Genomic DNA, 22,449 nt, shown 5'->3' on the forward strand with positions numbered 1-22,449 from the left:
CGGCAACGTTTACACATGGAAGACGCATCTCTAAGCTACATACACCTAAACTAATTGATTGCACTATGATATAAACTCTTAGACAACGCCAAAGTGCACCACTTTGATGGAGGACGATGAGCTGGGCGTTGTTTTGTTGCTGGACGCCGCCGCCGCCTCCTCCTCCCTGCGACGCGTTGGCGGCTTGCTAACATCTGCAGGGGAGGGAGAAGCATACATTAAGAGGGAGAAATTATATATATAGTCCCTTGCTACTCACTAGTTGTTATGGGATTGAAATCCTTTAAGTACTCATCGTTCGGATGGCAAAGCGGCAAACTATCAGCTAGTTCCTTTCGGGGATTGGTCAAATGACGCGCTGCTGGTCGGGAATAGCCATTACGCTTGGGCGGCATGGGCTTCTCTTTGCGCGGAATTTCCTGGCAAAGCAAACAAATCGTCGTCAAATGTGCGCAGTCAAATGTTGAAATGGCAAGACTTACCGGCACCACAGCCACCTGTATGGTGTCCGAGAATTTGACCTTATTCTTTTCGGCTGGCGCGGCTTTGACGCTGGGCGTCGCAGGCGTCTCTCCATTGAGCGGCGCTGCTGCAGCATTCGAGAGTATGGAAGCGGTGGGCTTTTTGAGCAGCAAACGCTTTTGATAATCCTCATTGCCGAGTGCTGGCAGCATGGCAGGTATGTTGCCCGAGACAAGTGGATGCTGATAGAACTTGGGCTGATGCGACAGAGCTGGTGCCATCTGCGGGCCTTGCTCCACAAAGGCTGCCGGCTGCAGACGTGCCACCGGACTGCTGGGCAGAGGCAGGCCCACTGTCTGATCCGGCACATCCTGTGACCAGCCATTGCCTGCAAAAGGAACTAAATTGTGGTAAGCTGTTATATTCAAAAGTACTTTTTGATGCCTACCATTTGAATTTGTATGCTTAACAGGTGCCTGGCTGCCACTTTTCTGGGCCAGCGCCACCAGCGAGGTTGTCGTGGAGGCGCTACTCAGCTTGGTTGTTCGCAGCTCCGGCAACGGAGGCCGCAGCTCCGGCTTGGGTATGTTAATCTTAATCATTTCGGCATTGAATATTTTGGACTTGAATGAGGGCAAGGGTGGCACATAGTTTTTCAGCGCCTGCTGGCTGGGCGTCGAGTAGCTGGACTGCGAGCAGGCGGAATCGGGGCGCAGTTCGCTGGCTAAGGTCAGGCTGAGATTGCCATCGGCATGATGCTCGCCATGGATGATGGCGGCGGCTTGACTAAATGCGGCCTGAGCAAATTCGCTCAAGCTGCCAATGCATTTGGTCAAATTGTAGAGGTCCATAAACAGATCGTAATCCGCAATGTCATGGGCAATCTCGAAGGCTTCGTTGAAGAGATTTTTGCTGTGAAAAGTAGAAACTTGGTTAAAAGGAACTAAATACAAACAAATCCCAAACCTACCGCAGCAGAAAGAAGCAAAAGCGTCGCTTAAGATCGTAAACCTGATCGCTAAACTCGTCCTTGGTATCCTCGGAGAGCGTGTGCGCAAAGGTTTTCAAAGCCCTGGCCATTAGATCGCATCGAGCACGTCGCTGATCCGCCGCAAAGAATATATAGTTGGCGATCTTGTGCAGCGTGATGAGGCACATGGCGCCATAGGTCTCCCAGTTGAGCGCTGCCAGCACATTGACCGCACGCTCTGGCTGCTGCAAGCGCAAATACTTGTCCGCAATAACGTCGGCCGTCAAGCCGGAGTTGTGTATATCGCCACGCATGCCGGCGCCGCCAAAGATGCGCATGCAGGCCAATGGTCCCTGCTCGTACAGCAGCAGCAGCAGGCAATCCGTTTGAGCGTAATTGTGCGAGAAGCTGCTCAGATCCGGCTTCCGGCTGAAGGCAATGCTCAGCAGCGTCGGCTGTGCGGCAAAGTAGTGCGACAAATCCAGCAGACTCAGCGGCGTGACGCTCTCGCTCAGCAGCTGATTGCCAATAGGCGCCAGCGCCAGATCGAAGCACTGCAGCACCGAGCGCTCATTGGCGACGCACAGCAGCGCCGAGTCGCAGTGCCAGGCGCATTGGGTGGGCACAATCTCGATTTGATTAACATATTTGGTTGTCTGCAGCACCAGATCGTGCAGGCAAATGTTGCGATCGATGCTGCCCAAAAAGAGCTTCTCCTGATCGGGACTGAACGCGAAGCAACAGATCTGCGTGCCCATGGCAATGGAGGTAATTGCGGTGCGCTGCATTTTGCCCGTGGCCAGCTCATAGGAGCAAATCTCTGCGCTGATGTCGCCCTTGCGCGAGACCTTCTGTTCCAGCGTGATGATCTGATTCTCCGAGCTGCGCAAAAAGTCCACGCACAACGGATCGTTCTCCGACCAGCAATAGGCAATCGATTCCAGCTGCAAGCTAAATGGAGTTTCAATTAATTGGTAGCAATCATTATTTACACATTTAATAGTTACGCTTTGATCTTGAAGATGTGTATGTTGGCACGATCCTGATCGCGTATGGTGGGTCGCCAGGGATAGACCTCGTTCTGTGAGGATTGTGTCCAGACCACAAACAGATCAAAGCTGCCATTTACAGTTAAATGGCGTGCCAGTTTACGCTCGAATGCTGCACCCGGTATGATAACATGAAATATACGCGGCTCCATGTTGGCAATCTTCTCCGGCCCCAGCGGTCGCAGGTTGGGCCGCTGCAAATGCACCACCGTCAGCTGGTTGGTATTGTAGGCCAAGACGATGTGGGAACGTGTAAAAAATGCTGCCAAGTAAGAGACAAAGTGCATAAACAAAACATGAAAGCGCGCGCGGGCACAGATTAATTAAAAATTACAATAATTGCATGTGGAATGTGCTGCTGCTGCTGTTGTTGTTGTTATTGCTTGTGGGAAAGTGGTGGAAACTGCGCGTCGTTAGAAATGCAAATTTCTCCAACAAATCAGCACACGCACAGCACAGCACGGCACGGCAAGGCACACACTCGAAGACTCGACTCACCATCGGTAATGAGCTCGGCGGCCAGTTTGCCAACCAGATACTTTTCAAAGACCATGCGCAATATGTCGCCCGTATAGATGTCGACACAGATGTGCGCAATGATGCCATTGTCGAAGAGCAGCAGCACCTGTGCCCCATCCTGCCACTCGGAGTGCACCAGTTTGTGTGTGCGCAGCAGATCCTCCAGTTTCTTTAGATTATCCTTCAGGCGTCCCGCCGCCTTGCGGCTGTTCTTTAGCACGGCCAGGCCATTGCGACGCTCGGTATAGTCGCGCTTGGCCTGGGCGGTCAGCTCCTGGGAGAGATCACGCTGGCGCTTATAGCGAAAGGCACCCAAATCGCTGCTCTTGATGCGCACCTCATCGCGCAGCGTTGTCCAGAAGTGCAGCTCGCTGAGCAGCATTGCGCCTTCAACGCATGGCCCCGATGCGAACGCAAATGTAAATGAGCATTGGAAACGGGGTGTGGGGCACAAATGGGTGTCAACGATTACGATGGCCAGGCGGACGGATTGGGGCCAAGCAAGTGGCGCATGCGCAACCCACGATACCAGCAATTAAGCACACACTTATTTACAACTACCAAATATTTTGCAGACTGCAAGTTTTAAATAGTTAAAGTTGATTTTTTTTTATTTTTGTTGGCAAAACTACGACGCACGCAAACGTAAACACTGAAAATTGGAGTTTTTAGTGCTGGCCGTGATGCGATCACTTGTTGCTTCGATAGATGTTATCGAATCGATCTTATCGAAACTGATATCGTTTTGCAGTGTGGCCGTATGTTAATCGAATGCAGTCCGCGGCGCCAAAGTTTGAAAACAGTTTGGTTGCCGCGGCTTCACAGGCTTGTTATTTCAAATGTATTTTGTGATAGATTGTACGTTGACGCACCCAGCTTAAAGTTTCTTGGTGTTCGGTAATCATCGCCATCTTTTTTTTTTGTAGTGGTCAACTTATAAATCCCAGTGAACGCCACACGCGTTGGACTATGTTCCACATTTGGCAGACATGGCGCCGATAAGATTAAAGCAAAAAACGAAACATAGTTAGCGTTTGACCATGTATTGGTTATAAACAGTGTTTATTTTTAAACAAAAAATTAGATTTATTGATTTCACCATTCAATTAGATTGTTATCAAATATTCACAGTACTTTTCTTTCGTTCTTTGCTCGTTATCAATTAAATACGATTAAGGCCACTATAAAATATATAGTGGCATTAGATTAATTACTAAATAAACAGCAACGTATCGTTAATATTTAATGAATAGATTAATGTTAACTAAAATATATATCGCATTTGAGAAAACTTAACACAACAATTACGTATACGCTGCGTGGTGCATACCGTTTCTCTACAAATTAATGAGAGTAATTACATAAGTATACATAGATATTTATATATGTATTTATATGGCGGCGTCGATTTGGACAATTTGGATTTGCGCGCCTAATGACTGCGACCGCAGGACTTGATAGCACATCCTGCGGCTGTAATTCCTACAGATTGTGCTTATTCAACTAAAAACTAGGAAGGCAACGTTTTAAATTATATTATAAGCAAAGGTTTCTCTTATATACACAATTTGCCGAGCGCACTTTTCTCACATTAATCTTTAACTATTATAATGTACATCATAAATATTTATTGGAAGTCTACTGAAACTCTATATACAAGTGAATATTATATCAAAATATCAAACACATGTTCTATATGCATTTTAAGTGTAAATATATATAACTTTAACTAATAAGCCTTTTCTTTAATTTTGATAACGTTTGCGAATCTTTCAATTTTCTTTTTTTCGCCTTGTTTCAATGTTGGTTTTCTTTTAGCAATATAGAACATAATTCGTGCGTTTAACGTTTTTCAATATTAACGTCTCAAGTCTCTCGAGTTCGTTGCCTTAGGAGCTAATTAACCAAGTGTTGCGCTCGTTGGTTAAATCGTCTAGAAAAAACCATATTTAAATTACAATTAGATTAAGTTGCAGCAGTCGCGTCTATATATGCACAGATTGGGTTTCCTCCTCGCTGTTAACTAGTCCGGGGGTATATAATAGGCGTGGCAATTTTGTGTTGTCCTCGTGTTGGTTCAAAAATCGTAAAACTCGTTCGATTTATTGTTAAAGCGTCGCGTCAACACATAAACAACCGCCTCATAGGTGGCCATCATAATTGCCGTATTGGGTATCTGTCGCACCAGTTGCGTGGCCAAGCCTCTGCGGATCGGGGTTAAAAGGGAGAAATCAATTAGTTAATACAAATATTTGCAGGCTCTCATATTTAAGTGCACAAGCACTTTCCACATATATATATATATATATATGTGCATGTCTCATCAAGCGTTGTCGAGTGATAATAAAATTAGTTGAGGCAAACAAAATGCGTCGCAGAAGACACTTCTATACTAGAATTAAAATATAGCTAAGCAAAATCGTGGGTGCTTCGTTATGATAACAAATTAGCAGCTAGAGAAAAGAATTCGATTTGCCAAAGCATTCGCTGCGAACATAAATCAAATGTATCTAGCGGGAATAAATATTGTATTTATATAAGAAACTAAATATTCAATTCTTAAAGTTAGTTTTTTATTAAGTAATGGATGGGCTATAGAAATAAGTTATATTTAATTCTGTTCTAGGGCCTGCCTCAACAGATTCTTGGCTCAAACTCAAACAAAACAATTAAATATTTAATTTACAAATGCCCCTTGTACTGAAAATATGGCAAGAAGTATATATTATCATATGCAAAATGCGGGCTAGATTCGGAGCTCAGCCCAAAATTGGCTTCTAACAAAAATGTTTAGTTAAAAGTCAATAATTGGGACCAAGGTTTTTCATACTTTGGAACTGGGTCTCCCTTAAAAGTGCTTTGTTTTCTTCAAAAGCAAATACAAATTTGTTGGGGAATAAATTAGTTAAGCGTTTCGACAGATCAAGTGTCAGATGGGATTTCTTTTTTTAGCTGATCTCAGAGCTCACATAAATAAAATCCCAATTTTGTATAGGGGAACTCTTTGGTAGAGCTTTACAAGCCAGACAAGATGAATAAACATATTGTGATTCCATATATATATATATATTATAATATATTGATATTGCATACCTGTAGAGTCCGGCGCGTCCTTCCTCCTTCCAGACCGTGTGCAACGTTTGCCAGAACGTGTTGTATTTGTTGCCCTCCTCACGCAGGCGCGTCCGTGCCACCTCGTGTGGATAGGCAATGCAGGAGGCAATCGTTTTAGAGACGGCGCCAGCCATCATGAACTCCAGGAAATCGCGTGAGCCCTTTGTGTCCGATTGCCGCTGATTGCGCTGCTCCAGCTGTGAAATGCAGAAGTTATGTTAAAAGGAGGTCTTTTTAAATGATGTTTGGGGGAGGCTCACCAGCTTGGACTTGATGAACTCGTAGATGACAAAGTGCACCATTGTCTCGCAGATGCCAAAGTAGCTGGCCGTGATGCCTTTGTAGAAAGCCTTAATGCCGCCCTGTGCGTACACACGCTCGATGCACTGCCGCACCGTCATCTGCACCTTGGAATTGTAATCGAGCTGCAGTCGCGTCTTGACAAACCAAATGGGATTCGTCGCCGTGGACGAGACAAAGCCGGCGCTGGCCGCGCTCATGATGTGCACCAGCGGCGAGTCGCGCTCAACGAAACTGAAAACGAAGACAATTAGAGTGGGAGAAATTGCAGAAAGATCCACATTTATACTTACCCCAAGCTGTTGAGCGAGTTTTTTGTTTGCGAGTAGGTGCAAAAGTAGATGGCACGCGATGGTGCCACGCCCACAAGATTTGGACCGAGACCTTTGAAGAGTGCGCGGGGACCTTCATTCTGGACAATGTATCTAGTTGAGGTTAAGAAATATAATACATATAGAATTGTAGAAGTGTGGGGAATAGTTCAAAAGTAGTACATTTACAATTCCAGTGTTGCAAAATGTGCCAAGCTGAACTAATACTAGTTCAATATTGAGCAAATAAGTGGTTCATTTTCAACTCCAACTTGAAAGCTACGCGCAGTTTAATCAAGTGATATTTCTAATTTCCAAATTAACTGAAGTTTGAGACAAGTTTTCAGAGTTCAACTGGAAAAACAGTTGTGGAAAATACAATAATATAGAGAATACCTCTATGGTGCAGCTCAAAGCACAATCGATAGCAAATTTATTATCGATAAATATTAAAGTGAATGTCAGCTTTAATTTAAGACAACTTACCGCAAGCACTGAACAATGCTCATGGACTTTGTGGTCGTCGATGAGATGCCGCAATGTGAAATGGCCATAATCTGGAAGTTTGAAAAGCATAAAGTCTGTCAGAATTTGTGTCTATCGATAAACGATAAAGCGATGTTTATGAAGTGTTTGACTCTTGATCTTGTTTTTTTAGAAAAATTAAGACAGACAATGACAATGACAATGAGAACAGATGATAGGCATTCAAATAATAATAATAAAAATTTGGTACTACCCTACGGACACCCCCAATCACCTGTGGCTGTGATCTGTTACGTAATATCGTTGTGCTTAGCTTACGTCGTTGTTCCGGCCGCAGCAGCTCGGAGGCGCCACCGTTCGCCGGCCCGCCAGCGGGCTCAACAATCCGCGTTGACGGCGGCAAAAATGCCGTCGAGCTCTGTAGACGCGTCTTGACCACCTCCAGGGGACATGTTACCACAGCGCCAACTGTGCCCGCCGATCTGTAAAGACACCAAGGCACGCACACACATAAATCACAAATAGGTTCTATAAATATGACTAAATGCGAGGAAAATATACGAAAAGTTTTCAAATACAGTGAGGACTTGACAGACGAACATCTGCCTAATTTATATATATATTTCTTTTCTCGCTTTTCTTTTCTTTAACAAACATCTTAATATGTTAAAAGTAAATTGGACAAGCACAAGTTTTTGATTTTCCAACACAACTGTCCACTCAAGCGAGCTTTTACTGTATTAGAAATTCTAACAAAGTGCTTGACGTTTCGCAATTTGTTGAAATGCGCGCAGCGGAAAAATAAAAACGTATTTGGCATTAGACCCTGAAGATAATTATTGTTTTTGGCTACACAATTTCGATTTTGAAATTGTTTCTCAATTATATTTATATCAGATGATCGATTTATGGTTTCCATATGAAATTCGTCGGAAATGCGAATGCACTTAAAATCGGACTGCAATTTGCAATGCAAAACTAACAAAATTTGTGACTCAGGATTGATTCTTTGTCTATCCTATGATATCATCTACTTATCGTTTCAATGTCTAGAAAACGCTGAAAAGGCGTAATTCAATTAGCCCAGGCCCCAGACCTTGCCTAATAAGTACCCCAGTAAATATTCTGAATAGAACCTTTTATAAACGAAGTAAGAAAACATTCTTATCTGAGAAATTAAACTCGTGACTCAAATTGAAACTTGTAAATTGGCGTTTGGCAACCACAAACAAAAAACGTGAGACATTTATTGTTTCATTATATAACCTTATTGTGTACTTAAGCAACAATCAATTCAATTAACAAGTCTTTATGTAAGAGTTCTCTCTGTGGGCAAGAAAGGAAAACGTTTCGCCTTGTTTGTCAGGCTCGTAAATTAAAACAACAAAGTGAAGCGAAAGTTTGATCGATGGAAAATGTCAACAACAAAGTTGGGAAAAACCAATTTTAATGAATCAACTTAAATGCATAAGCAGATAAATATATGATGTCGAAAATGGATAAACAATTTAATATTGAAATATAGTCGACGCTTTCATTTTGGAAAAGCTTTTATTTCTGGAAAATCTATTTATCTATCAATATCTATCTACTTATTCATATAAAACAAAAATTAATGCAATTCAAAATTGAAAGCTACTAAAAGTAAAAAAGAAATAAATTCTCGGAAGAACACAACGTTTATTACAAATATCGATTATACTTTGGAAAGTACTCTCTACCCATTGAAAATACTTAAAAGGGTATATTGGCTGTGTACAGGCAGCATCTATCCGTCTATCTAACCTCCTCTCCGTTCGTTTTCGATAGGCGATAACTGCCCTGTCTTCATGAAATCGATAAATATCGATATCGATAACCTGTTGTTTGGGATTTAAGAACTCGAGTCACCATAGGGATCAAGTATCTTTCATTTTATACCTGCATTTGGTATTGGTAGAAGACTTAGGGTATTCCCCAGTCGCACACTTCCAACTTGGATAGCCACATGCCTCACAAAATCACGCGATATCTGCCGCTCAGGTTTTCTTTATATATCGTAGCTCTATGATAGTGTTGCCCCTCATTCTTATCGCATGTACTTTGTAAGTTCAGGCTTTGACAGCTTATCGGGCAAATCGGAGGCCCCTTTCATTAGCAGCAGCTGCTGCTGCCGACTGGAAACTAGTAACTAGTAAACAATTTCACAAATCTATTTGTGCTTGCAGCAGGGGCCAAACGAGAACCGGTTTTGTCCGGCTGCGAGCTGACCCCCGATTGATAACCTGAGCCCGACGAATGAATTGCCAATGACGGACAAAGCCGCGTGAGCTTATCAGCAGCAGGAGCAGAATCAGTAGTAGAAGCAGTCGCCGACAGGCCACGTTCTGATTTGACTTATGTTCCTCATACTATATGGAATACATATAAAAGTTAGCTGCAAACCTAATTCAGCTCTGGCGGCATGTGACATAATGAGGCTCTCGAGAAACCGGTAAAAAACAAAAAAAAAACACGCCAGACCTCGAACACGCCATCTGTTTAATTATAGACCGAGAAACTTGGGGAAGTAGGAGACCCTATTAGACACTCCGCATATTGAAGTCGGGCATATATCACAACAATGAGAACTATTGGACAAATTGAATCAACACATTAACGAGAAGACCTGAACACTCGCATATTGAATTTAATCATTAGCGCGAGGCAAGCCCATCAGACAGATGGACAAACAGATGACTGTACTATATATATATATATAATATATATAAACTCACAGACAAATCGGTAGAATGCAGCAAAATCATTGAAATGTGACAAATTACAAGCGCAGCGAAATTCAATTGTAATCAAATATGTTTACGAACATCTAAAGAGTCGATTGTTTATAATGATACGAAAATGAAATTAACATGAGCTGCATGCAATTATTTGTCAACAATTGTTTAAACAATAATAATGGCATATAATTTGCATGAAGAGCAAAAAGCTATTCAAACATTTTGAGCGCTATTTTCAATGGCTTTCATCTGAAATTCTGGCTCAGCACGAAAGCTAATAACTAATACAAACATTTATTTAAATATTAATATTATTCAAAATAAATGTATTTATTTTAATCTTTTTTTTATTAGAATTTTGAACAGAATATAGAACTAAGCGCATATTACAAACTGAAGGCCAAGCTTGACATTTTTCTAGTTTTATTTTCGTTTATTATTTATCAGCTCGAAACTATTTCGGGCACGTTTGGAACTCTATAAAATTAGCCTGCATATGATAATTAGAATAAATTAAACAAATATAGATTAACGATCTACACACAGCCAAAAAGTTAAGACCTAGGTTTTAATATAAAAAAAAACTTACATACATAAGAAAAAACAATATCTAATCGACTTTTGCTGCTGATCAAGAATAAATATACTTTAAGGGGTTCGGAAAGCCTTTCCTTTGTTTTCCCCTTTTACCCATTTTCAATGGAAAATGGAATTATTTATAGAAACAAACGGAATCTGCTTTTGGAAGATAATTTGTATCAATTCTTTGGACTTGCGATTTTGTAAAGTCTCGTGCCAGGTTATGTCTAATTGGAAATATATATTTAATGATCCAATTAGATTTCTGACAGCTAGGCACAAAGTTGCTTCACGCTAGTCATAGTTTTTTTTAAAGACAATTATATGCAATCAAATATTTGAACGATACGTTTATATAATATAGTTTTCAATTGTTATTCATTTGGTTCGTTTGTTGCATTTAGTTAAATTGGCGTACCCTTTAGACTAGATGCTATTTGGAAATATTTTACTACATGTAATTGTACAAGTATTTTGTGTGTATGTATGTGTGTGTGTGTCTGTGTGTGTGGGTGTGTGTGTGGGTGTGTGTGTGGGTGTGTGGGTGGGTGTGTGTGTGGGTGTGCATGTATGTATGTACATATGTATGCATGTATGTTTGTTTTCTAAGACCAAACGCAGTCCAAGCGTATTTCTCGCTGTCCTGCCAGTTTAAATTAAACGAATTTCTACCAAGTGCTCTACTCCTCGATTCTCAAAAATTCAAGTAGTCTCTGCTATTTTTCCTTGTTAGCTAGTAGTGTGGTGCTTTTTTTGGAGTTTTTTTTTGGAGTTTTTTTTTTGGTGTTTTTTTTTGGTGGTTTTTTTTTGGTGGTTTTTTTTTGTATGTGTGTATGTATGTATATCTCGATGTATGTACATACCTATATATGTGTATGTATATATGCATGCATGCATATGTATGCATGTATGTATGTATGCATGCATGCATGCACATGTATGTATGTATGTGTGTATGTATGTATATCTCGATGTATGTACATACATATATATGTGTATGTATATATGCATGCATGCATATGTATGCATGTATGTATGTATGCATGCATGCATGCATGCACATGTATGTATGTATGTATGCATGCATATATATGTATGTATGTATGTATGTATGCATGCATGCATATATATGTATGTATGTATGTATGTATGTATGCATGCACATGTATGTATGTATGTATGCATGCATGCATGCATATGTATGTATGAACGTATGCATATGTATGTATGCATGCATGTATACATGCATGCATGTTTGTATGCATGCATGCATGTTTGCATATATATAGACAAACATGCATTTATTTAAATACAAACATGTATACATTCATATATATGCAGACAACACACAAACATATATGCATGCATGCATATATTTATATATGCAAAAATGCATAAATGCATGTATATATGTGTACGTATGTACATATATGCGTACGTAATATACATATATATGTTTGTACATGTATGTACCTATGTATGTGTGCATGTATGTAGATATCCGAAAAGGTATTCATACATGCAAGCATGCATGCATGTTTAAAATAAATTCTGTTAAAGATCTTTGAAAATGAATATTAAGCCCATCGGATGGAAAAAGTATCAAACTTTTTCGCGATTTTTCCATACATGCGGGTGGAATTAGCCGGAAGCCCGTGTTAACGTGCACCTTCATCAAATAAGGCAGGGATGGACTATATATATCATGTAAATTATATCATATTTAATAACCCAAATATTAATAATCAACATATTGATCTCATTAATTCCAACTAACGCTCAGCCAAAGCTCATCACTGGATAAAACATATATATACTATATATCTTATATTATACAAGTATAAATGATCCAAAATTTGTCTGCCCATCATTGATTCCAACCAATGCTCATCCAAAGTTCAAGCGGAACACACTTAAAAGCACCTTCGATTCTTTATAATAGATATACAAAGTTGTATCCAACCCTCGTCTGTGAAATGCATTCGCATGCGGACATGTAGACCGCGGTATCTATGCCTCGAACTCAATGGCCTCTCGGCGCATATAATAAATAAAAAAAGAGCAACGGCAAAAACGAAGAAGAAGAAGACGAGTAACGGCAACCGGTTAATGGTCGATTTAGCTGTTTTTTGACTGAATCGCCTCGGAAATCGCAATACGCAACACACGCGCTCGCTCGAGATAAGAGTGGAAATTTTGGCAGACAGAAATGCAAACGAACCTCGCACCTCGCACCTCGCACAGGTGCTGCCACGATTCCTGTGAATGTTTTCTTTCGGAATTTCTGGTACTACTGCAGCGTTACGGTGCGTCATACCCCCGACATATACGTATATGTGTATATTATTTTTGTGATAAATGGCGCCGTTTGCTGGTGGCAAATCTTATCAGCGAATTCTTGACGTCGTCTACTTCATGCTTTTTGCGCGTTTTGTAGACAGTTTTTTTTCTTTCTATTTTTCTTCAAATTGCCAAATTGATGGAAAGTTTTTATAGGTCAAAGTGTAGCATGCGACATAGATAAAGAAACAGTTGCTCATAAAAAAGATAACTAAACTTGAGTAAAAACTATTTAAAAGTTGAGATTCATCTTAATCGCATTGAACTTGGCACGAGACCTTCTATGTTTATACATGCATATATGTTTGCATACTTATACTTTTCTATTCTAGAAGGTCCCATAAACAATCTGCACATATATACAAATTGTAAATAAAATAGTCGTCTGCCACACGGCGCATTTGTTTATTTAATGTGCCAAGTGGACTATATCTATGAGTTCTATATGAACGAGCTCTTCCCATGGCAATAGATATAAAACGTGCGCCCTTGACACAATTTCAAATCAACATTTTGAACTTGGTCCGGCCAGAAAATGGGCCAAAATAAAAGAAATATGTAAGCATATTTATCTTTAACATACGCATATTTCCCATAAGCCAAAACATATCAAAAACTTAAAGGGGGTTGAGAGCTGGAAAAACCTGAGAGAGAGAGAGCTTAAAAAAAAAAGGTGCGTACGTGCGTTCAGACATGCCACGATAATCCAAAACATTGTCCAACAAACAGGTAAATAACTTTTAGGCAAATCCAAATGCGAATCATTGAACAATCTGACTCTGGGCTTTAATTTGAATGAATTATTTGACATGCCCCGTCTAGACAAGATGCGATGCAACCTTTGCTGTCTATTAATATCCCCGTCCGATCTATTTATGCTTATATAACCGTGTGGCATTGTTGTTTGTTCCACGTCAATTGAACGCCCCCCCTCCCCTCCCCCTTTGCTGTTGTTTTGGTTGCAGTCGCCTTCAAATGAGTCAATGTGCCAGAAAGAGTTGTTTCCCCCCTTGACGAAAAAAAAATGCGGCGACTAAAATCAAAACAAAATACAAATCGAATGCCAGGCCGCATTTGTCTTTCGTGAAATTCATAAAATGAAAAGCAGAATTTGACAATAAATAGCAGCAGCAAAAACAACAACAACAAAAGATTGCTATAACTGTGCAGAGAGCTTGGCTTTGAAATACCCTGTAATAAGCAATATATCTAATAGGTGTGGGTACATTGGTTGGCAATCTATTTCGTTGCATAGCAATCACATTATTAGAATTTACTATAAACGAGAAAGAAGACCAATCTTTGGCATGTCGAATATTTAATACCCTTAACAGCCAGACAGAACCTTTTCATAATACTAATAGTGCTTTGCTCGTATCTAAGAAGCACAGGAAAAATAGTTATGGCTGACTATGAATAAGATATATTTATAAAGATCTAGAATATATATACCTTATGGGGTCGGAGATCCTATGTGTTATTTCTTTGGTAGATGTGGAAAATTCAATAAATGTTATAATTCTCTTCAGATAATATACATATGCTTATGCTTTTAATAAGATATTATCCCACAAAGTACATGTTTATACCCTTAATAAGTTACAGGATAATACCTACAATATATACCCTTACTGATGTCCATTTAACGTCAAGTTAAATATGAGTCCCAGACAGATGCCAAAACGAATAGACACATCTTGACTTATATTAATATTACAAATTGAACAAATCATGTAAGATTACGCTGGTCAAGACCGACTGGGAAATACCCTAAAGCTTCTTGTATGAAGAGTAGCTATAAAATGAAAGATACTTAATGTGTATAAACAACTCTGTGAACTAAATGTCAAATTTGGCGAGAAGCCTTTATAACTTGAATTTCGATATCGATTGTTATCGATTGCTTTGCAAAAAGCAACCCTTTTGCCCATTTTCAATGGGAGCAGGGTATGTGCAATTTGTCAACTCGAAAGGGCTTACTATATAGTATATTGTAAATGGATGCATGCCACAATTTTAGTTTACTTCATTTATATCGATCAACTGCGCATATACGTATATCTATATATACATATATATATATGTAGATGTGTTATCTAAGTGCCTCGTTAGCTTGAAGGTTGTTTTTTTCCAACCAGTCGAGCGATAGTAACGTGTGTAAACACGAGATACCGCTGAAATACTTGGGAATACTAGACAGTAGTACACATGGGTAGTTCTAACCAGGTGGTCGCACAGTTGTATAAGCAGCTCAGGTTGCTTGCATGGGCCAGGAGAGGGGGTTGGGTTGGGAATAGAAAATGCAACGTGAGTTGTTGCTTTGTTATTTTTGCCTAGTTTAAAGCTGTTTACACAGACTGCATATAGGTCTTGAAAATACATAGTGTACTCTATATAAGTACTACAGGTATATGCAGCCGGCCGGCAAATTGCATTTGACTTGTTTACCTGTGTTTACCTGTAAACGAGAATAGCTTTGAATTTTATAGTTATTTATTTAAATGATAATTTCACAACTAGTCTGGGTTTAACTTATCTGCATCTTATTGCATTTTCTTGCTGCTTACACTTAAATTATCAAGCGTCTTTTAATATTCTACACTCTCAATCCTTATTCTTTATTGTGAATCCTGCTCCTGTTTGTTATTGCTGCCTTATGTTTCAGGCTAAATGTGTTTATCAAAGAACGCTTACAAAATGCGCGGAAACAAGCCCTCCCAGTGTCTAATTTATTTGTATTTCACGCTACAAGAGGCTCGGCTCACACCGACCCCTTCTCTCTCCCTCTCTCTCGCGCACCCACACTAACCAAAACAAAAACAAATTTCATTTTACTTGCAATGCGAGCGGCATTGAATTTCGGTTACGCTACGAACACAGGCGCAAAACAGGTTGGGCCGAGCTTTTGCCAGCTGAATTTACAGTAAATAAAATGCCACAAAAACTGATAGGCCTCGTTTGCTGTGCTGTAGGGTGCGCGATAAAAACAAATATAAATTAAGATGCAGAGCTAAAAATAGCAGCCGCAACAATAACAACACAATTGAAGCTTGTTATTGGTGCCCTTTGTCAACACTGGCTCCCAAATGAAATACCAGCGCACATGATTGAAATGATTTATGTGAGTAAATCAAATTATACAACACTTAGCATATAGATTCATATTGGTGCTCTTCAATATTTAATATCATTATAAGGTTCATTGCTTTTGAACTTCCGCTCGCAAGTTACAAGAGAGAATTAGTGTGAGATAAATGACAAATGTTTTAGGTGAATGGCAAATACTCCAATCAAGGGCATGAAAGCCACGCGCGAGAAAGAGAGAGAGAGGGAGCTAGAGGGAGAGCGTGTGCTTTCTTGTTTTTGATTGTTTTGCTTTTTTGTGCGAATCTTTTTAATTGACGACTGCGCCTGTGACGTTTATTGTGAATTATTTCGCGCATCGTGGGACGCGCCGCAGCTGGCCCAAAAATAAACCAAACACGTGAACTATGCATGATTTCTACAGATGTTTGGCATGTGTGTGTGTGTGCGTATGTGTTTGTGTTGTTTTTGTTGTTTGCCAGCTTTGCCTTGCCGTCTATCTATATTTTCACTGTGTTTTTTATTTATTTTTGGCGCCACTGCCAACTTTCGCGCAACTGCAGCAGGTCAATTGTCTAATTGTTGTTGGGCAACTACTAAACGCAATTGCGCCGTTGCTGCTTCGCCCAAGATTCCAACTAAAACCGGTTTCTGCTTTGCAGAGATAAGGCGCAATAAGCAATAACAACAAACTACTACAATATTAACATAGATTTCAACACTTACGCGCCGGCTAGCAAATGTATCAGAGTATCACGATTTTGGGACATAATCGGGTTTTATCTTCCTTGCCCCAGCCGCAAAGTGGCTTTGTAAATGTGAAATTTAACTTGGTATAATTAACGCGCACTTCAAATCCCCGTTAACGAGCAGCGCATGTAGCTCGACGGCCTCTGAGCCGGCGGGGAGCGGGCTTGTATCCCGGCGGCAACGGCCGCTACACCGCAATGGAATTTTTTTTTGGTTTTCGCTCTTTGCTGTTTTGTTTTGCATAAGCAGCAATGATATTGTTGTTGTTGTTGTTGTTGCCTGCGGGCGTTCTTATTTTGGCGCTTACAATGGTCAGGGGTTATGCAACTATAACAAATTTCACGGGTTTCTTATCAAACACACAAAAGAATGTTGACAAAAATAGCGCACTGCGCGTCAACAATTAGCACTGTTACAAACAAATTGCACTTTAACGTTTATACTGGCCAAATTATGCGAAAATTTACGTTATACACGAAATTCATAAATATATTTGTGCTTTTATTTTTCGGCGAATTCAGCAATTGGAGCGAAGAGTACACGTCTGTTGCGTTGATTTCACAAAGTAGAACTGTAAGCGCTCGGGATGAGCGATGTTTAGATATGTGTTTAACAAGTCTAATCGATAGTTCAGACCGAAGCAGCTTATAGCTATCGATACTTTAATTTTGTTGTCGATACTTGCAATAGGATTGTATCAAATGTTTGGTCACACTTTAGTTAAAGGCGCACCAATTTTTCTTTTTGAAATGCCACAATGAAAATGTTGTTATAATAAGTACTCTGAATTTTTGTGTATTTTAGCTTAAGCTGGGCGCACTGCCTACCGTAGTTAGCAGCTGGAAGCGCGTCAGGTGTTGGTGAAAAATCTAACCTGATTGTTGAACTGTTACTGAACTGTTATTTATAATTATATATAATTCCAGTCGAATTTAAGAGAGGTAAATGTAGAAACAGGGTGGCAACGCTGGAATTTCGAATTTAAATTTGCGCGCGCATTCACGCGAACTAACCTCGAACTTAGCCCACTTTATTGAATTTTTGCAGCTGGCTGTTCGGTTTATATAAATATCTAATGCCTTAAATATTTAATGCATGCCCTTTTTTGTGGCCATAATGTCGCCGCTGTCGTTAAATAAACATGTCCCCAATTGCAAATGAAAATAACTTTAATTGTCAACTGGCATGTCAAGGTCAACATATTTGGTCGCCTGTCTTTGCCACGTGTGGCACAGTGTCCCCAAAGTGTGCAGCTGTCGGCGCTGTCAATTGGCTTTAAATGAATAATGCAGATAGCATCTGCAAACGAACAATACGAATATATATAATAAATAATTTTTTGATTTATGCATATTATGGGCATGTGCAAATTAAACAAAATAGCCCATACGAAATAGCCCCTCCGAGCACTGCGGCTCGTTTGACCCTGACATTAACAGGCTTTACCCTTTAGCCGGCTTTAATGTTGCCGTGTCTCGCTGCGGCATAAAACACGTGCCCCACATGCACGTTGTTGACCACACAAAGGCGCCGCAACTGCAACGGAGTCGATTGAAACAATGGGCCTAGCAGGTGCCCTTTCCGTTTGCCGCCTCCCCTTGCCGTGCACCACGTTACGTATGAGTAATCCGGCAAGAACTGCCGCTAGCAAAGCTAATTAAAGGCTAAACTCCATGACCACGACTACGGCATGACCTTGGTCGCCAAGTCGGCTCTAGCCTCCAGCCGTTTGTCAACTGACGTCCGTTTAGGCCCCAGTCGAAGGATATTCTTGTTTGGCCTGGCCAAATTGTGTGTGTTTGTGTGTGTGTGTGTGTGTGTGTGTGTGTGTCTTTTGTAAAAATTGGCAAAGCATTTAATAAGCAAATGCCACACATAAATTCCGGAACACTTTACAGTTGTTCGCTGAAAACAACAAAAACTATTTACACTGAAAAAAACTGTACCTTAAATTCGTATAAGGGTTTTATATTTATGCATGTTTATACTTGTTTGTTTTTTTTTTTTAATTGTTTTTATTTATAGATTACAAGTGGAACCGCTGGCAGGTGGGGTAAGCTGTCGCACAGGTAACACACGCTTTTAATATATATTTTCACTTCTTTCTTTGGCAGTTTTTGATCCGTTTTTCGAGTGTATAAAAAGTTTACAAGTGAAGGACAAGCCCTAACTGTTAACGCAAATGCCAAACACCTGATAAAAATACCGTTGCTAGACCTGCCAACTGCAGAAATGTTTTGTTTTATATGTTTAGTTCTTACTTTTTATGGCTAAAGTTTCCTTGGAAATGGGCGCATCGAATAACGATTCGCGTATCTGTTATAACAACCACACCAACACACACACACACACACACACAGACACGCACTCACACAGCGATCAACACCAAGCGTGGTGCGAACTGTCAGCAGAAAATTGTTGTGAAATTGGAACTGGAGCTGGAGCGGGAGCGGGAGCGGAACCAGGAGCGGCAACAAAAGCGTGAGGCGCACTGGCTGGCGTCATTTCTTTTGTTTTTTTTTTTGCGTGCTGTAGGGCTTGCGTGATTCATGATGCATGGGCTGCCAGGCAACTTATTTGCCAACTCCAATGCAACACCCAGCGTTTTTGGCGCGTCTGTATGTCTGTTTTAATTACTGGAACTGTAATTGTCTGACTGTAGCTTGAACAGTTTTGAATGTCGCCACTTGACGCCAATAAAAATGTCAATCCACGCACACACGCACACCATAGTAGCGACCTTGGGAAGTAAGCCCCCTTCCCCTCCTCTGCCGCCCTACATCATGGCTTGTGCATTTTAAATGGCCGAAAAATGGCGATTAAACTGATTTTCGGCTGCCTTACAGCTGTGCGGCGTAAACAAAACAAATGAGCATGAGCATAGCGGAGTAACAGAGAGAGAGAGAGAGAGAATGAGAGAAGGAGAGTATTGAATGGAGAGCACAGGTAGTGGGGAATTGTTAAGGGGGGATCTGTATTGTCTACTTATTCTCTCTCTCTCTCTTGCCGGCGACACGTGCACGGCGTGATGGCGGCGCTACGTGGCGTATACGTATTGCGCTGACGCCGTGGCCATTTTGGCAAATGTGTTGTGAAAACGCATGCCAAACGTGAGCTGTTATTGTTGCTGTTATTGCTCGCGCTGCCGCTGTTGCTGTTGTTGCTGCTGCTGTTGTTTTGGGGTGTACAGTTGCGCTAAACAGCGCAGCGTGGCCAGCTTGAAAGCAAAAACGCAAAAACAAAAACGCGAAACTCCCTAACCCAACTGATGGAGTCAGACGGGGGTTAGAGTTAGCGGGCTGGCGACTCGTATGCTTCTGGCTGCTATTGCATCCAGCAACAATGCCGACAAGGCACTCGCTCTCATTTCGCAGAGAGAGATTGGCACAGTGAGTGTGAGAGCGCTAGCAAGAGAGGGAGAGCGAGAGTGAAAGAGAGCAGCCGCTATGCGATGGGCAACATGTGAGCGCAAAATACAAACACTAATGCAGTCGGCATTTAAATGTGCTGGTAACATGCATAAACAACGCGCAACGCAACGAATATTTAATGCACTTGCACCAATCATGATTTATATGGGACAGCCATTCATACATTTTATGCAGACTATACTACGGAAGAGAAAGAAAAGTGGAAAACAAATGCAAGTTTTGTTTATTTCTAATATTATTAAGTATTCTTATTGTTTATCTAATGTACCAAAACGATTTTTTTAACCAAAAATAAATACATCTATTAGAAGGGCATGCAAAGTATAATAAAATAAAACCTATTTAATAGTTTCAAAAAAACCAATTCGACCAAAAAGTATGCAATAGAAATTCTAGGTTGAAAATTCTTTTTTGTTTTTGCCAATGGAAAACTAACCCCCTTTAACTGCATCAGAAATCACAAGCGCATAGGTATAAACCAAAAATGCAGGTAGCAAAAAGACGAATTTTCCATTCACTTTAAGGGATGCACCGTGCGTGGCATATAGTTCATCAAAGTCGAGCTGTCTTGAGCGAGGGTATCGCAAAACAAATCGCCAGAAAACACGAGACGAGGACGAAAACGCAGACGAGAGCCGACAACAACAAGAACAGCAACAAAGATGTCGGCAACACGACGTTGACGATGTTGACGACGACGGCGACAACGTTGCCACGTTGCAGTGCCGATTCGCAACAGACACGCACACACACATAAATATAGAAACTTGTGGCAACATCTGGTTCTGCTCCTTAGATTCAGAATCAGTTCGTTGTCGTCAGTCAGTCAGATTAGTTCGGTTCTCTTGCCAATTCCAAACAACTCTTCCAAAGGCGCAGCACACAAAGCACAGCCCACAACGAATTAGAACGCACTGCGAAAAGGGCAACAGCGAAAAACAACAACAACAGCAGAAAAGTTTACCAGAACAAACCAGAAGCGAAGCCCAGGCCCAGAGTTTTAATACAACAGCAATCAAATTAGACGCATTCAATTTCTCTCGGACTCTGTGTGTGTGTGTGTGCCGCGCGCGTGTGTGTGTGTCCAAGTGGCGCGTCCTTGGAGCTGGGTCTGGCAGTAAACAAATAACTGAAGCCAAAAAGCAGGCGCCGCACAAGGATACTGTGGCTGGCCAAAGCCAGCACATATGTACAGCCCGCACAACTGCAGCAAGAGCAAACAGAACCAGAACCAGAACCAGGCCAACAACAGCAACATCAACGCAGCAGAAAATCAATTTTCGTGAAAATACATAAATCGCAAACCGAAAACAAGTGAAAACGTCGCTCAGACAGGCAGACAGACATACAAATACCTGCAAAATACCAACTCGCCGCAATACAAACATAAAAGTCCCTCAGCGTGTATAGTGCGTGTGTGTGTGTGTGCGTGCGTGCGTGTGTGGGCGCAAGAACAACAACAACAACCAGAAGAAGAAGAAGAAGTAGACGAAGAGAAGAAGAAGCGAAGAGCATTACCATCTCCAACTACTGCACGTCCGCAGCCGCCATGCTGGACTAGCACACGCCTGTTGTTGTATCTGCCGAAGATACACACAATACAAATACAAATACAAAAAAAAAAAAACAACAACAAGAACAACACACAACAGCAGCAGCAGCAACAGCAACAAACAACAACAAGAACCAACAAAATAATATTGGGCTTGCCTGGCTGGTTAGGCCTGTCTGTGGAGGAGGTGCAACGGGGGCAACAACACACAAGAGTCGCAGCAGCAGCAGCAGCAGCAGCAGCAGCAAAAACAACACAGTCTACACAACTTTAGTACTTTTTGCACACATATACAAACGCATACACACATATATATATACACATACATATATCTTCTCGTAAGCCGTAGCAGCTCTTGCTCTGAGCAGCCTGCCGACATCCTCCATTCATAAAAGGCCTAACCAAACGACATGAGACATCAGTTAAACACAATTTGCAATCTATAAATATCTAAAAATATATATAAATAATATCAAAGCTCCGCACCAGGCAACTAAGGAAATAAACTAAAACAAAATCAAGCACCCAACATTTTGAATACCATCAATTATATAAATAAATAAAGAGCATCTGTGATTCGCATATAAAAAAAAAATAATTATATAAAAAAAAAACGTATTTTCATACTGCACGTTTTTTCAAAACTAAATAATTCTAAAAAAAAAAACAAATTTATTTAATAAATTAAATTAAACTAATAACACACTTTATTATTTGCCATTAACAAAAAGCACATAAAATAT

At 40.8% G+C, this 22,449-nt stretch overlaps 2 protein-coding genes across 4 annotated transcripts; both read right to left on the reverse strand.

Annotated features, from left to right (window-relative positions):
* Positions 1-55: 55 nt before the first annotated feature.
* On the reverse strand, positions 56-3,625 carry LOC115758486 (WD repeat-containing and planar cell polarity effector protein fritz). Of its 2 annotated transcripts, none has more exons than XM_030699165.1 (7): positions 2,980-3,625; positions 2,440-2,743; positions 1,433-2,383; positions 911-1,374; positions 483-850; positions 260-419; positions 56-194 (listed from the first exon to the last, which is right to left on the reverse strand). In XM_030699165.1, the coding sequence occupies exons 1-7, from the start codon at positions 3,380-3,382 to the stop codon at positions 79-81; spliced, it is 2,766 nt and encodes a 921-aa protein (XP_030555025.1). In that variant the 5' UTR covers positions 3,383-3,625; the 3' UTR covers positions 56-78. The 2 variants fall into 2 exon arrangements, with proteins under 2 accessions (XP_030555025.1, XP_030555024.1); XM_030699164.1 differs by having other exon boundaries at positions 483-862.
* Positions 3,626-4,052: 427 nt separating this feature from the next.
* Positions 4,053-17,284, reverse strand: LOC115758803 (mitochondrial carrier protein Rim2). Of its 2 annotated transcripts, none has more exons than XM_030699579.1 (7): positions 16,700-17,284; positions 7,486-7,693; positions 7,212-7,282; positions 6,708-6,839; positions 6,375-6,648; positions 6,094-6,311; positions 4,053-5,204 (listed from the first exon to the last, which is right to left on the reverse strand). In XM_030699579.1, exons 1-7 carry the CDS (start codon positions 16,741-16,743, stop codon positions 5,078-5,080), a joined length of 1,074 nt encoding a protein of 357 aa, XP_030555439.1. In that variant the 5' UTR covers positions 16,744-17,284; the 3' UTR covers positions 4,053-5,077. The 2 variants fall into 2 exon arrangements, with proteins under 2 accessions (XP_030555439.1, XP_030555438.1); XM_030699578.1 differs by having other exon boundaries at positions 4,054-5,204; positions 7,465-7,693.
* Positions 17,285-22,449: the final 5,165 nt, after the last annotated feature.

The sequence above is a fragment of the Drosophila novamexicana genome, unplaced genomic scaffold (genome assembly GCF_003285875.2).
Source record: "Drosophila novamexicana strain 15010-1031.04,08,12 unplaced genomic scaffold, DnovRS2.1 tig00000193-arrow-pilon, whole genome shotgun sequence".
NCBI classification, from domain to species: Eukaryota; Metazoa; Arthropoda; class Insecta; order Diptera; family Drosophilidae; genus Drosophila; species Drosophila novamexicana.

Bases quoted from the DNA above. Each gene is read 5' to 3' on its own strand.
- LOC115758486 (XM_030699164.1), bottom strand. From the start codon at position 3,382: ATGCTGCTCAGCGAGCTGCACTTCTGGACAACGCTGCGCGATGAGGTG. The intron at 2,744-2,979 runs GTGAGTCGAGTC...CTTACTTGGCAG, and splicing joins CGCCGAGCTCATTACCGATG to CATTTTTTACACGTTCCCAC. The intron at 2,384-2,439 runs GTAACTATTAAA...AACTCCATTTAG, and splicing joins CACATCTTCAAGATCAAAGC to CTTGCAGCTGGAATCGATTG.
- LOC115758803 (XM_030699578.1), bottom strand. From the start codon at position 16,743: ATGTCCCAAAATCGTGATACTCTGATACATTTGCTAGCCGGCGC. The intron at 7,694-16,699 runs GTAAGTGTTGAA...GTGTCTTTACAG, and splicing joins ATACATTTGCTAGCCGGCGC to ATCGGCGGGCACAGTTGGCG. The intron at 6,840-7,211 runs GTAAGTTGTCTT...AACCTCAACTAG, and splicing joins AGCATTGTTCAGTGCTTGCG to ATACATTGTCCAGAATGAAG.